This window comes from Crocodylus siamensis, chromosome 4 (assembly GCF_052110815.1).
Source record: "Crocodylus siamensis isolate JL-2025a chromosome 4, ASM5211081v1, whole genome shotgun sequence".
In the NCBI taxonomy this organism is placed as follows: domain Eukaryota; kingdom Metazoa; phylum Chordata; order Crocodylia; family Crocodylidae; genus Crocodylus; species Crocodylus siamensis.
The window spans coordinates 63,242,953-63,259,023 of record NC_143398.1 but is presented as its reverse complement, the minus strand read 5'-3'; the positions used below and the strand labels follow the sequence as shown (position 1 = coordinate 63,259,023).

The 16,071-nt window shown below is 42.1% G+C and overlaps 1 protein-coding gene across 1 annotated transcript in view; it reads left to right on the top strand.

Annotated features, from left to right (window-relative positions):
* The window catches only part of PPM1H (protein phosphatase, Mg2+/Mn2+ dependent 1H), a 210,395-nt gene that overhangs the window by 123,416 nt on the left and 70,908 nt on the right, over positions 1-16,071 (top strand). Inside the window, exon 4 of the mRNA XM_090042428.1 lies at positions 3,628-3,740. Coding sequence (XP_089898554.1) covers positions 3,628-3,740 — 113 coding nt within the window. The remainder of the gene's footprint in view (positions 1-3,627; positions 3,741-16,071) is intronic.

Here is a 16,071-nt window from a genome sequence, read left to right as displayed (position 1 = left end):
GGGATCACCAACTGGTGCAACTAGTTGCAGTTGCTGTGGCAAACCCAGATCTCCTGTTGGCGTGACAAAGATCACAGATAGCTGAGCCACTGAGAGACAGTGAGTTACTCATCCAAAACTTCTCAACAATATGCCCTAAAATGGAAGATCTTATTGAAACTGTCAGCCTTGAGTGATTGCTCAGCTGTTTCCTGAGCACAGACTGCAGGAATACCACTAATGCTGGCAGTCTCTTCCACAGATGAGCCCTGTATGTCTATGCTGACCTTCACCATCCATGTAAGATGCAGATTCAAACTGCAGGCTGGAGCCTGAATTTCTCCTTAGCAGGATGAAGTTCAGCAACACAAGACTGTGTTTACCCTCCTAACAACATGGCTCAGCTGTAAGGGGTACAGGCAGCTTCCTTTGAGTGAGATGGATTCAGAGATCCAATGACAGGTTCACCTATTACTGTTGAAGATGTACAAGGTAGTGAAGTACAAGTTTGTACCGAAGTCATTTTCTCCAGAGATGGGACTTAGGATTTATTTTTGTACATAGACTTTCTTTTGCAGCTATTTGTCCTGTTGGTGCTTCAGTGGCATTGTCCAGTGGAGAATTCTACACTCCTCTCATTGCACAATATAAACTGTGAGGTATTTTTCAAGTAGCCCACCAAGATTTAGCCATTGGATTGTCCATTAAAATAATGTGAGTTGCAGAACAAAACCTACAGATACCAACAAAAACAGTTTTCTATAGTATTGTTGGGGAACAAGATTTCTGCTCTGAGAAGAACTGGAAGTGGTAGGCAGGGCTTGATTTTTTTTTTTTTCCCCCCCCTCTACTTGCAAATGTTGCAAAATAGGAGCGCCATTCTTTTATAAAATATAAATGCCTCATTTAGTAAGGTTGTTGATGAATTGCATGCATCTTCAGTTCAGTAGAGCACTGCATAGTCTGTGGCTAGACATAGTAGTAAGACTGTTAGCTTTGAAGGGAAGGTGGCCCTGCAAGTACAGATGACTGAGCAGGTTATGTCATGTTTGGTAAGGTGAAAATATAACCATCTCCTTTCATTATCTTCTTATAGCATTTATCATATTCTTCGTCAGTGGAGGGTTAGATTCTTAGAAATAACTAGTGACCACAGCTCCAACTTAAGTCAATGGATGCCTCAAGTGCTTAGTGCCTCCAAAAATCAGGTTCTATGTAATTGTCCCTCCTCTTCCCCCTTATATGTGCTCCTAGCCCTCTGAAAAGAAATACTAGCTATTTGACAGCACCCAAGCATGTATGAGAGAGTTGTGAATGGATAAGGAAACGGGTATTACACGTCAGATTTTCAAAGGATCATCAACAACAGTGATGGAATGGGGCCTTTTCCGAAGGCTTGGAAGTGCCCTTGAAAATCCACTTTAACATTTTTGTGTTAAAATAATTTTGATGGTTAGAAATTTCTGCTTCCCTTGGACTGCTCTGTGCAGCTTTAAGTATGCGAAGATCATGGGAAGGGCTTAAAATTGTCTTACAAATACAGATGCACACTTGTATATTTTATCTATGACCAAAGGAGCTGTAGTGTTTGATTTCTTTTAAGTTTTCTTTCTCAACTTTTGATTTGAAAGAGCATATTGTAGAAATGTAAGAAAAAAACCAAAGTGCAATTCAGATATTGGTCAGAGGATGGCCTCATTGGGTAGCACTGTGCTTCCATCTGCTGTGCCTGCCACAATGCCAGCCAGTTTACTTTATTCTTGGAACAAATGGGATTGGGCCCTATATATACTGAACTGCACAGAATCTTATTATTCGTGACAGACACTATTATCAATGCAATACATACCCTCTCTTAACCTGCCTAGGGATAGCTGCCAAGTCCTATTGAAACAGTGTAACAGTGGTGCTTCCTCTCTGATGTCCAAGAACACCTCCCTTTTTTGAAATTAGTAGGAAACAAAGAATGGTGTCTGGGCTGTATCATCTCTGCAGATTTTCAGCTAAATTGCAGCTGTCATGGATGGCTTTTGTTGCAGTGCTTTTCCTCAGATGAATTTAGCTCCAAAGTGTGTGTGTGTGTGTGGCTTCCAAACCCAAAAGCATGGAAAATGTGCACTGTTTGCTTCTTGATGCTCATATGAAACCAGCTGAATTACAATATATTAACAAGCACTGTTCAGGTTAATGCCATCTCCTTATATAGAGGCAATATTAAAAACAAAATGAAACCAAACCCACTATCAACATCTGGGATAGCGAGATAACCCTCCCTGTTGTTTCTGTGTCTAAAGATTCCCATAAGGAAAGACTGTGGAATCATTAGACTGTGGAATTTGTATATAGGAGAGAGGAATCATTTGTAGCATGCTACATTAGGAACAAAACTAAGGAGGCAGACAAAATCACTTCACTGTTACACAATTCAGTTTTATTTAAAATTCATGCTGTACTTGGAAAACAAATAATTTGCCTTTTTTTATCATGATTTCTGTGTTATTCTCTGACAATATATAATATTCCAAGTCTTGCCTGATTGTCGGCAAACAATATGATTCATGGGGAGGGTCACCATATGACCCAGTTTGGCTGAGACAGTTCTGGATTTTGTAGGCTGTCCCAGCATTCCAGTGGGTTGGTGACAATTAAGTCAAAAGTCCCAGAATTGCAGGGGCATGCGGCACAGTCTGGAGGGGAGACAGAGCATCATGGTGTGCTAGGCTGGTGGTTGGACAGATGCTACTGATGCTGAATGGGAACAAAGGTGGACTGCATTGGTACCCAGCCCAGCCCATTCCACTGCCCACCTCCAGCCGCTGTTCAGGAGGAGCCAGTGCCCGTCTACTACCTTTCCCCCCTACCTGGTGTACCATGTTGCTCTGCCACCCCACCAGGCTGAGCCCCAGCCTACCTGCCTCTGCCTCTGTCTCCAGCAATGCCACTGATTTGATGGGGGGGGGGCAGTGTCCCAGATTTCCTTAAACATATTATGGTCAACTTATTCATGAGTTTCTTGCTATTAAGCAAGATGGGTTTTTTCTCCTTTTTTTCTATAGTTGATTGGAATCTATCAAAATTATGAAAGTAAACAAAAAAATAACTGTTTTAAGTATACCTGTCTCTGTTCAGCAAGGTAGGTAAACCTGAGCATAAATTTAAACATCATAGTCCTATTGAAGTCACTGGGATTACTCATGACCTGACTAAGGGCTCTCTCTATTCTCTGAAAAGTTCTCTCAACAGATTACTTTAACTTCAAAAAATAAAACAAACAAAAAAAAACTTCTTACCCTTCTGTGTTTCTAGGGTATAAGGTATTGGTGTGTTGTCATTTTCTGTAGGCTACATGTGCATAATGTTGACCTCCCCTTTAGAGAACAGACAGCTCTTCATATTATGATTACTCCTGGACAAGTGATGTGCTGCTGTCTATGTAAAACACTGCAGTTCCACCGACCAGCTACCAGTTGTTAAGCACCATTTTATATTTGCCATCGTTTTGCGCTCTCAAGCAAACACACAGGACTAATCACAATGATGAGGGAAGAAAGCCAAAAAGACTCCTAGCTTAAAATTTCTATAAAATATACCTACTTCCTAAATACCAATTGCAAATATGTTATTTTAACTCTATTCTCTCTTGTTTAGGATTTACAAATTGAACGAGAGAGGACTATATATAATATATCTGGAGGCTGCACAGCCCTTGTGGTGGTATATCTGTTGGGGAAGCTGTATGTGGCAAATGCTGGTGATAGTAGGTAAGCAAAGCAGGTTTCTAGAGTATTTTTAATAACTTATTTTGCAGCAACAAGCAGTGAATGAAAAGTGCAGTGGGACCTCATCTTTCAGTAGGGTATAGAAGTGCTTTTGCAATACAAATAGCAATAAAATGCTTCCCTGTCTAATTTTATTGGTCACAAAAATAATTAATAGAAGCTAAAAAATAACATGCATCTTCTGTGTTCCAATTTAAATGATGTGTTTATTCTAAAAATGACTTTTTCATCTGTTCTTTATTAGCAGTTTCTAAATGACCCAACTGATATTGTGCAGTGTGAAATAAAAATATTATTTATTGTGTGCAATCATTTGTCTGATCACTCTTTGAAATAGTTTGTAGTTTTCTGAAAAAGTTGTTGGAACTATAATTTTGTTGTGGTTCCTGCTGTCATTGTCCCAGTCTAGCCTTGGATTGATTTAGCTAATCCTTGATGGGTTCAGAACCAAATCAGTTTAGTTAGGATTTTATAACTGGCCATATGAATAGGTTAGAATAAAATAAAACAAACCATGTTGCAGGGATTGCCTACTCCTTGTGTTGAACCTCACTGGAATTGTCTTGGGTTATTCAGCTAACTTTTATATTTGTATTAAAAGTTTTAAGAGGAGCTGTTTTTCTGGTGTTCTAAGTCAGCCAAAACCAAGAATATATTCAGAATCTACCTTGCTTCTCTCTGTGGCCCCTAGAGAGAGAGAGAGAGACAGATTGCTCTTGTAAGATTTCCAGTCTTTTTTCAACTTTTTGCAGTTGTTGCAGCAGCCCTGTCAAATGAAAAAGGAATAAACTGAAAAGAGGAAAGAGGCAGAATAAGTTGTTTCAGTAGTATGGATTTTTGCGTCTTATTAGTTAGCAGCTAGGTTTCTAAAGCTTGAAAAGGGGTACGCAAGCCATTAAAAGAACAAATATGTGTATGTACCTATTTGTGTATTTTTTACAAAAGTTGTATACTGCATGTGTACATGCATTTAATCAGTGAAAGCAAGCATCTGTACTGCTGCCTAGATACAATAGCTTAAGGGGCAGCAGACCCACAAACCTCATAGCTGGCAAAAGGAATCTCTTGTGCAAACTATCCTAGTTCTCCATATATCAGCATTATGATTCTTCTTACTATGCCCAATTCAGCATATTATTATTATTATTATTATTATTATTATTGGGTTTTACAAACAAAATATTGAATACTGCTCATTAACCTTATTTTGACAATAGACAGTACAATATAAATCTCTAATTCCTTTTCACTCGCAACGTCAGTTATAGGTGAGTATATACAAATAAGTGATGTATTCAAACACATTTACAGATACCACAGGTAAATAATCTGTGAAAATACTGTCCCTGTTGCTTTTTGCCTTGTATTCAAACAGTTGTGACTGACGTGCTATTTATATAAATAATAAGAAATTAAGCCTCTTTCACTGAGCAGACTAGATTGGAGATTTTTGTCATCTGAACAAATCTTTCAGCATCGCCTGTACTTCCCAGTACTTGTCCTTACACAATGCAATCTCAAGACTGGAAGGAACTGAATGTTCTTACCATGGTAACTCTAACTTGCATACTAACTTCCCTTCTAGTTTTCCTTTTTTCTGGTATTTAAAAACATCTAGGAAAATTTTAAAGGCAGAAAGCAGACACCCTAATAAAGCTGCTCTCTTGAATTCATCTCCTAACTCAACCACAACTACTTACCTCTGCATGAATGAAAAATGTGCTAAAAACTCAGTCTTGGTTACTTCATACATGATATTATTGAATAGGACATCATTCGTTATTCTGCCCCCACAGATCGTGCCAGAAAAGGGTACTTTGATGTCCTGAAATTCTAGATGCCTAGCCCTTAAGGTGTTTGAAATGCTTTTTTTGTTCTTTGGTGATATGATTTTTGTATCAATGTGCTGCTTAGATATGAGACCCCATATACTGTAACATAAATGCTGTGTGGCATTCTCATGGAGATCTGTGTGAGAATGGATCTTCTCCACTCCCATCTCCATCCCTGACTGGAAACCTTCCTTCTGTAGGATGTACTGTGGGTGCCTGAATCTGAATAGAGATCTGATATAGAATATGATTTGGGTGTGAGTTGCACACTGCCTTGTGAAGTTATGTCCAAGTAAATATTCTCAGATCCAGCAGGGAACAATTGGAGATACTAAGATTCAAGCCTCTAGAGCTTTTGGGCCTTTGAAGCCTTCATTTGCAAATTGAGTACTTAGGGATTCTAAAGGCCCCAAATACCCTTTTGAATCTTTCTAAAAAACAGTCAGAAAAGGAGGAAATGGAAGCAGCATAAGGATTAGCAAATTCAGCCCTGGTGTATTTAAATTGTTGTTGCTTCTGATCATACTCTATTATGCGCTGTCTTCTTGGAGCCCAAGGTTTCTGACTGATAAGACCTCTTCAGATTCATGGCAGCTGAACTGTCACAACTGACTCCTCAAGCTAACTAGTATCATAAGAGAAAATATTGTCCAACTGCCTGATATCCGGTTCTGTCTCTAGTAAATAAAGATCTGCAGATTTCTGCTAGAAAATGTCTTCCCTGCTTTAAAATGTCCAGATTGATTTGAAGACATACAAAAACCTATAACTCTTGCTTCCAAAATGATACCTTTTATTAGACCAACTGGAGAATCACAAGAAAACTGTCCTTTTCTGCAAGCTTTTGGGATCGAAGTCCTTTCGTCGGGCTCTGGGAAAAGTATGGATGGTACAAAATGGTAAAAATTCTCCATAGGTAGGAAATAAACTTCATTTTTGCACAGAGGGAGCTGAAGATGGAAGGCTGTTCCTCTGGGTCCCTCTCATTGACCCAGAGGGACAGCCTTCTAACTTCAGCACCAAATACTTTCTCCCTACACTTTTGCAAGATCAGGTTCATGCCTGTTGCTCCAAGAGCAGCAATACCTGGGAGCCTGATTGCTGTTGCCAGGGCCTTTGGGGGTCTTTACACAAGCTCTAGGGGTGGAGGATGGCACTTTTTCAGCTCTGTGAGCCACTCTAATTAAAGCGCCCCCTGTATTTTGTATATTCAGTGTCTTCCACTTCAAAATGGCAGTGGGAGCACTTTAACTAAAGCTCTTTCAACAAGCTTTAGTTCAAGCTCCCCTGCCAACATTTTGAAGCACTGGGATGCTGAATACACGCAAAGTTCCCTAGATTAATCGAGTCTGCTGTGATGCACTATGATTACAGCATATTGGAGCAGCATCCCCACACATCTAAAGGCGTTTGTGTCTAGCCATATCTTCTTAGAAGTTTTTATCTCATAGCTACACAGTTTATCTCATGGTGAACAAAGATAAACTGATTCCCTGCTTCTTTGTGTCTTAGATGATCATTCTGAAAATGTGCAAAATGAATTCAAAATGTTATCAAATTAAGTGTACTACAGTGACCTACTTTGTAACTCTTTTTACACAGGTTTTAATGTTTTATAATGAAAAAGGTGCAATACCAGTAAACAAAAAGAGGGAAACCCAGCAGGGTGAGAGACATTTCTTTCATAGGTGTTAACTTTGTTGTAGAATTCATACAACCATAGAAAAAATAAGGTTGGAGGGACCTCAGGAGGTCCGCCCTCCTCCCTCACTCAAAGCAGGACCATCCCCAACTAGATCATCCCAGGCCAGGCTTTGCCTAGCCAAGTTTTAAAAACCTCCAAGGATAGAAATTCCACAACCTCTCTGAGTAACCTGTTCCAGTGCTATACCATACTCCTAGTGAGAGAGGGTTTTTCTCAATATCTAACCTAAACTTCCCTTGCTGCAACTTGAGATAATTGCTCCTTGTTCTGTCATCTGCCACCACTGAGAACAGTCTAGCTCCATCCTCTTTGTAAGTACCCTTCACTTCACAAAAGAAAAGAATTACTTTGCCACCATCAGAAACAACTGCAAAACTAGTTTCTTCAGCCTTGCTTTCCCTCAGCTCTTCTCCCCATCCCTCCCACAAGCACTTATTGTGTTAGTTCTCTCTCACATTGTAAAAATCTACAAATAAATCAAGCTATTTTCCCACAGGCCAGAATACATGGAAGGAGGTTATATGCTACAGCTATAGTGATGGGAACCACATAAGTACAGGGGAAGCAGTAGTTTGTACTTACTCAGTTGTCCAAAAAAGCTTAGACCTTAAATTGCTGCAATTTCAAAACAGCAGAGGTTTACAAAGGTGGGTTTTAAAAGACTTTCTGGTATCATAAAAAGGTATATACAGGAAACTGTTACTATCACAGTGAGAACAAGGACACACTAAGTGTGAGACTTGAATAATAATGGACTGTGCAGTGCTAACTACACCTCAGACTGTCTGTGGTATTCAGTTTAACCAGTAAAGCTTCTCAAATCTAATCATTTCATGCCACGTACACTGACAGTGTTGTATAGCAGCTGTCCCTTTGTAGTTGATATGTAATTACATCATGAAAAGACTTTAATTACCATATTACTAAATTGCCAGCAGGCAGTCCTTTTGGTTCAGCCCTAGCTTGCTTCTGTATGGACTATTAGGTTTCAGCAAGCTGAACATTTTCAGCTGGGTGTAAAAGGGAGAAAAAATGTGCTTAATTCTAGGTTCCGTTATATTCTATTATTGACTGTGATGTTATAACATTAAGTGATACCATTAATCTCAATGATATAATTAAACTTCTGATAACTATGCAATCACAATTATGCAATAATTATACAGTAACAGTTCATGATACTAGCATCATCCTAAAAATGAAGCAGTGAGAGCACTGCTTTTATTCTCTAATTGGCTGGCCTGGTCATTCTTGGTTTCCATTATAAATATATCTGGTTGCATAATCAAAATCTATATCTGAACCTTGGATAAAGCTTTTTTAATGCTTGTCAGCTCTCAAAGCTAAACATCAGCCTATTTACTGTTGAATTACTTGGCACACAGTCCCCTCCCCAGAGGCAGGGAAAGGAAAAGAAAGGCTTCCAGTGTCTTCCTTTTAAAGGTAGCAGGTCCCAAGGTCAAGCCATCTATTTAGTTCCTTTCAAACATTGCATGAAATTAAATGCTGGCCGTAAGGATGGTCAAAATTGTTCACACAAGGTTATTTGGGTAGCTGATGTCTGCACTACCAGTGCCTTTTAAGTAAGTCAAGTTTTTAAGTGCATCTCAGTCCTGTTCTGTTATGCTACCCTTTATTTAGCCTGTCCTGTGTATGTGACATTAGTATATTGAATAGGTGCTGTTTAAGAACCAGTAAATCTTCACTATTCACTCTTTCAGGTAATTGTCCATATTTTCTGTTATTAAAATACCATTTACTTTTAAAACTGGCTGTAACAAGCCTTGTAAATTTACTTTTTCTTAGCTTTGTGGGGATGGGCTTTAGTATATAATGATACAGTGATAGCAAGCCAAGGAATGAATAAGGTGTTCTTTTCTGATTACCAGCCAAGCAGAGGGTTACTTGTCATAGTGTGACACTTGCTCAGTATCATTAACCCTCTCTAGCACAGGAGCTCCTCCAGTTTTCATAGTGGACTCTACTGTGAAGCTGTCCATTTGATCTGTGACTTATTTTGTGTTGTTACGTATAGCACGTTCTGTAGTGTCACTCTCCAGCTGCACTTTTATCATTTCATTGAAGTAATACAAGCTTTGTGTTTTCCCATAGGCCCTAAAACACACTGTCATCTTCAGTTAGATTCTTGAGGTTTTTTATTTTGTCTGCAAAAGAAAGGACCAGATCAAGAAGGGTAGTATTTCAGAAGTTTTCAGAGGTTGTTGGGTCATTAGATTTTGCTTTGCTTAATCAAATTTTCTTACTGGTTGTTTTTTATTTCCTCATAACCCCAAGATTGTTTCCAGTAACATTTTGTTTTTTAATGTATTAGACATCTAGATACCTATGAAAAGTGTGGTTACTTCCCTTTTTTTAACACTGAAAAGATGCAAGGGAACTTCAGGTCATCAAATAACAGTAACACATTAGGTAACTCTTTATGAGGTGCTTTTGTTTGGGTCTGGAGTATGTGATCTCAACAGTGCTTCAAGTGTCTAGTCGAAGTAAAAGCTGTCCAAGCTGCATTTCTTGCTAGCTGCAAGAAAGGAAGAAAATAATTAATAAAAAGTTGAAGCCAACCTTAGGTCTTGCTCCTTTCCCTTTCCTCCCCTATTTCTAGTCCCAGCTCTCAGAATTCATACTCCCTTCCTTTCTGGGTCACTGCTGTTTGCTCTCATTTCATTATTTTACTTGTTAATAATCCTCAAGAGGAGAGTTCACTTTTAGGGTTAATGAGTTTTACAAACTATATGAGAGAAGCAGGGAAATAGTCATGTGGCCATTGAATGAAGCACGGTGCTTTAGTCTAAAGAGAAATTTTAAATAGGCAGAACTGAAAAAGCAAAATGTACAGGTCAGCAATGCTGTATACTAGCACCAAGATTCTCAAAACAGCATAGCAGTATGAATTGTGCCATATGCACCTGTAAAAAGGGTTGAGACTAGTTTTCCTAACCTAAACTACTTTATAGTTGATTTATTTTATTCTGTGGTTTATCATATTATTTGAGAAACTTCTTTTTCTTCTGATTAGCTAATAAGGAAACTGAGAAAATCTTAATTTAATTTTGTTTGTTAACAATATTCAGGCTGTCTTGCCTTCTTATTTATGTATCAGCCTAAGCAACAATAATCATTCAGCTTTAGCAATCCTTCTATTCAGACTCTTCCTACATTCTAGATACCCAAATAACAACAGTAGCAAAAAGCTAACAGATGGCCAGCAGTGAGACATTTGTAGACTTTGCACAGTGATCCCTTAAATCAGTGGTGATCAAACCCCAGCCAGTGGGCTGAATTTACCCTGCAGGGCTGTGTCATCTGGCCCACAGGGCTTCCCACAGATCTGGAATTTTGGTGATGGGGGAGTGGTGGTAGCTTTAATTGCCATGGCTGTAGGAGCAATTAAGACTGCCACTTCTCTGCTGCTATTTCCAGACTTGAGGGGATCCCCTCAGGATGGATGATGGCCCTGCATGCCAGATCGCATCAACCCTGTGCTGAATACAGTCCACAGAACCTGCCTGTGGAACCATCCCATACACAACCCCTGAGTGACTCATCTGGCCCAAGGATCTGGAAGGGCCACTGCCTTAATTCATGAGAATCATAGAGACATAGGGCTGGAAGGGACCCCCAGAGGTCATCTAGTCCAACCCCCTGCCTGAGGAAGGGTTATTCCTGTCCAAAGCATACCATACAATCCATAATCTAAACTATACATAAGCCTACCATCAGCCCTGACATGACACAGATCTAACACCCTAACCTGCTACAGGTAAAGCACAGGAACTGTGGCAGCTAGTGTCCTGTGTCTATGAAATATTGTCAATATATAATCAAGAGACCCCAGGTAAAGGGCCATGCTACAGAAGAAGATAAAAAAACCCCACAGTATGCACCAATTTGACTATGAGAATAAAAAATGAGGTCTAGGCCTTACTAAGTCATGAGGTCCTAAGTTACTATTCAAAACTGTTGAAGGGCTGTCTTTGCCAGAGAGGCATAGTTATATAGAACAGACAATAGGAAGGACTGCTCTGTTCTTTGAGACCAGTCTCCTACATTTTCAGGAATCCATATATCTTCAAAGGATCCCTAAGGCCATCTCCTTGCAGTAGAAAGCACTGTGAAAGAGAAAAGCCCATCTGTGTAACACAGATAAAGAACAGGAGGGACAAGAGGACTGTCAATGTTGTGCCACAGCAATGACAGGGAATTTTGTTAGGTTGAGAATAGACTCTCAGACACTTGGAAGATGTCATCCAGGGCCATCTGTACATGCTACAGATGGCCCTGGATGACACCTGGAGAGTGAGATGTGGTAGTGTCGAGACCTCTCCAGTGCCTTTGGTTTCATGCCTCACAGTTCATCTTCAGCACTTCCCGAGAGCTTGGAATACCAGAACAAACTGTCCAGCTAGTCCAGGAGCTCTGTAGTGGCTGCACCACCCTCAAAGTTTTTGGAGAGCAAAACCCAGGACATTCCAACCTGGACTGGGGTGAAATAATGTTGCCCACTCAGCCCAATCATCTTCAACCTTTCCATGGAGCCCTTCGAGCAGCTGCAGAAGGCCTGGGAGGATTCAACTTCTACTGCCATAAAATGAACATCCTGGCCTACACAGACAGCATAATCCTCCTCACCACTGAGCCTGACCAACTCCTGCAGGTTCTGATCATCAGCTCCAAGGCATCACTTGAATGGGGCTCCACCTCAGCGCTTCCAAATGTGTTTCCCTGCGTATTGACTTCAGAAAAGAAACTCCATTCTGGCCACTGCTGCCAAGAACCAGGACAAGCCCATGATGTGCTTGAAAGAACAGAAGAACTACCTCCATCTGGGCACACCCACCGGGTGAGGCAGACACCAGAAGAGACTTTTCATGGGATCATGCAGGATGCCCACAAGCCCAGCTCTTCTCTGCTGGTCCCCTGGTTGAAGATCAAAACCTTAAATACCTTCCTCATCCCGTGCATCTTGTTTGTCCTGAGAGGCTCAGCAGTCCCCAAAATGGCTCTCAAGAACATGGACAATGAAGTCAAGTGGCTCTTCTAAAAAACAGATGAACCTGCCACTGTGGGACAGCAGTGAAATCCTGCATATCCCCTGTGAGGAGGGGGAGCCAGGGTCCCTCACATGGGAGACAACTGCAACATCATCGTTTCCCATATACCTTGCTATACCTTCTGCCTCTTCACCCGCCCCTATGACCTGGTGAACAGCACTGCTGCTGTTGACCTGAAGCAAACCACTAAGGAGGATTGCCAAACTGACCTGGCCCCATTCTTGAGTGTGTTGCTGTTGGGTGGGTTTGGGTGACTGCTTTGGTGTGCCTCCAGCTGGTAAGTCTGTTGTGGAAGGGGGAAGGAAGAGGTTTGGGGAGGTCAGATCAAAGCCCTCACAGTGAGGGAGGGATTGGGGCTAGGGCTGGGACATGCTGCCCAGCTGGGGTGGGGTAGCATGGGACTCGGGGAGGGGGCTGCCACCACTGTGCTGCTGCTGGTCTGGGAGGTCATGGGAGCGGGCATGTGCCCCCAGATCTGCGCAGGGTGGCCTGGGCCAGACTATGCTCCAGGTGGGCAGTGGAAGGCACCGAGAGTGGGAGCTATGCCCTCCTACCAGTTGTCCATCTGGGGCAGAGAGGTACAGGAGGTGGGCATGGCAGTGCTGAGAGTGGGGGCTATGCTCTGCTGCCTCTTGCCTGGAGGGGGGTGGGGGAGGTGATACAGGTGTGGCTTGCTCTGGGAGGAAGGCACTGGGAGCGGGGACTATGCCCTCCCGCCACTCGCCCACCTGGGGTGGGGAGGTGTGGGACAGTGCTGCTGTGCTGCCTCAGACAAGGGGCGTGCAGCGGTGGAAGTAGCTTCAGCCTCCCTGCGCCTCCCAGACAAGCTGCAGCTTCACCCCACTGCACCCCGGCTGGGTGAGCGGCAGCAGGGTATGACGGGCAAGTGCGTGCACCCAGATTGGGGCAGGGTCAACAGCAGGGGCTATGGGGAATTCTAGGGGGGCTGCAGCTCCACCCATAGCCTCTGCTCCACTGCACTTTGCAGGGCAGAGCCAGGGCTGTGCTTCAGGCTGCAGCTGGGGCTAGCCACCCAGAGCACAGCCCAGCCCAGCCCACCCTGTACAGATCTGGAGGTGCACATGCTCCCACACCCACCCAGACCGGAGGCACACAGTGGCAGGAGACCCCCCTTCATGAGTCCTGCACCCCCACCCCACCTGGGCAGGGCAATTCCTCCCTCACTGTGTGTGTGTGTGTGGGGGGGGGGGCATTGATCTGTCCCCCGTACGTACGTACATATGTACGCGCGCACACACACACATACGCACACACACGCGCGCACCCTTCCCTCCCCCATCTGCTCACCACAACAGACTTACCAGCTGAAGGGAACTGTGTCCAGCATCTTTAGGGACTGCTGGCTGCTTATTATATGGCTGAACTGGTGCAGAATCTCTCCGAATCATTTCAGAGGTTTCCAATTTGATTTGGAGCTTTTAATGGGTCTCCCAATTCTATTTGGATTCAGAGATTCAGCCACCAAATCAATCCAAAATCTCCTTCAAATTGAATTGGCTACTGAAGTTTTACACAGCCCTAGTGTCCAGCTACCTTCTTTCCAATAAATAGTCCAATATCTTGAGCTCAGAAAGATCATGGTGAAACCATAATAGCCTCTGGATACAAGATAACAAGGACAAATGGAAGTATCAAGGAGTTGGGAGCTATTTAATTTGATAATAAGTTGTTGGTGAATTGTTTTGATCTCTTGGATGAAAAGGAAGCTCAGATATAGATTTATTATTTATTCTATGTGCCTGGTTAATATAGATGAGGAATAAATCTTTCTATTAAAATCCTCCAGGTTTATGTTTTAAATTTTGAGCAGCTTCTACTTGGTGATTTGTGCTGCATTAAAAATAATATAAATTGCTTAGAAAATCAGCCAATCAAAGTAGTGGTTTTAGCATCTCTCATTTGTCCAGGGTACCTTACTCTAAGCATTAAACAAACATTCTAACTCGGAAAGTGAATAAATCATACAAGTTGAAGCAAAATAAAAAGCGAAAATTCTGCGTGTTATGTTTTATACCCCAGTTTATGAGGGCTGTTTCCTTTTTAAGCAGGCCTGTTTCAGAGATTCTTTACAATGACAGAACTCCTTTATTTCTCACTGCAGCTCTGTTACCCTGCAAATGTAGAAGGGAAGACTCACATTTATAAGTGCAAATATCGATAGGGGTGGGGGAAATCAATACAATGTCTTAGCAAAAACGTTGGCAGGATGTTTCAGTGTCATGCAGGAAATACTTGAATACCTTCAGTATGTGATTGTGAAGAACTATAATAATCCCATGGCACCAGGGTGAATACCTTCAGTATGTGATTGTGAAGAACTATAATAATCCCATGGCACCAGGGTTAAAATGAGGAGTGGAGTGCTGTTTCGTCTTGCCATACCTCCTTTTCCTCCTTGGTTGATCATTTGTAGGGGGAGAGGGGTGATCAGGCAAGGAGGAAGAGGTGGGAAAGCAAGAGTCCCACTCCCTCAAGGTAAGCAAAACTCCTTTTAACCCTGGTGTCTTGGGATTGCTGTCATTCCTCACAACCACATACTAAATGTATTCAAGTATTTCCTGCTTGACGCTGAAGAACCCTGCTAACATCTTTTCTTTAACTATAACAAACAACCCTGCTTTGTTTTGCTTTTCTCTAACTATGGCATATTAGGTTGACCAAGGAGATATTAACGAGTCAAAAGGGACAAAGGCATACTCCCAATCAGTGATGCCTTCTGCAGAAGAAAGGCTTTTCTGTTTCATTGAAAGTGAACTTTCAACTGCATTTGTGTCAAAATATTGCCATGTAAGCCACTAGGGAATATAAAGAAGACAGCTTGAATGCGTTGGGCAAGTGTATGAAGTGGGAATAAGTGAACATAACAGTACAAACTTTAATCAGCTCTGATGCTTCTTGATTCTAGATCAGTGGTCTCCAACCTTTTTAAGTAAGAGATCACCTTTGGCATTTAAAAGCAGCCCAAGGTATACTGCGTACCGCCACTACCTTCCCCCCACCCCCGGCCCCTGCCCAGCAGGTAAGTCTGTGGGGAGGGAAAGGGGGCAGGGGGGCGCAGATCAAGGCAGAGGGAGAAAAAATTATTTGGGGACGCGCCTCCCCAGCAGGTAGTCCCACCTGGCCAGGACCCCATTCAACTTACCCCTGCTCCTGCCTCTGCAGCACTGTCCCTCACTGCAGGGGTCTCGATCTAGCCCCCACCCCTTCCCATGCTGGCGGGCACTCAGCCCTGCACCCCAGCCTCGGATCAACTCCGAGAGGCTCTGAGATCTACCAGTGGATCAAGTTCGAGATCCGCTGTTTGGTGACCACTGTCCTAGATGCTTTGGGTTTTGTGTAATGAAGCATTAGAAGAGAAAAGGGCAGTATGAAGGGCAAAACCTCCAGTGTAAACAAGAATATTCTTGTTGTATTCTATGATTTTTTTCCATAGTCTTTCTTGGGGGCTAGATATTTATATTCTGAGTAATGCAGTATTTGATTGACACCATTGGAACCTATATTTGTTGAATGCTAATTACTTTTCACTGTGGTCTGTTTTAAGGTCTTCCTTAATCTTTAAAATATAGTGCTCAGACTATGCTGCCACACACATTGCTGACACAACAAGATATTTGTAGAAGCAGCTGAACTAAGACAATGAAAAATTAATTTGCGTTGTATTAAAACAGACTAGTCTAGTTAGT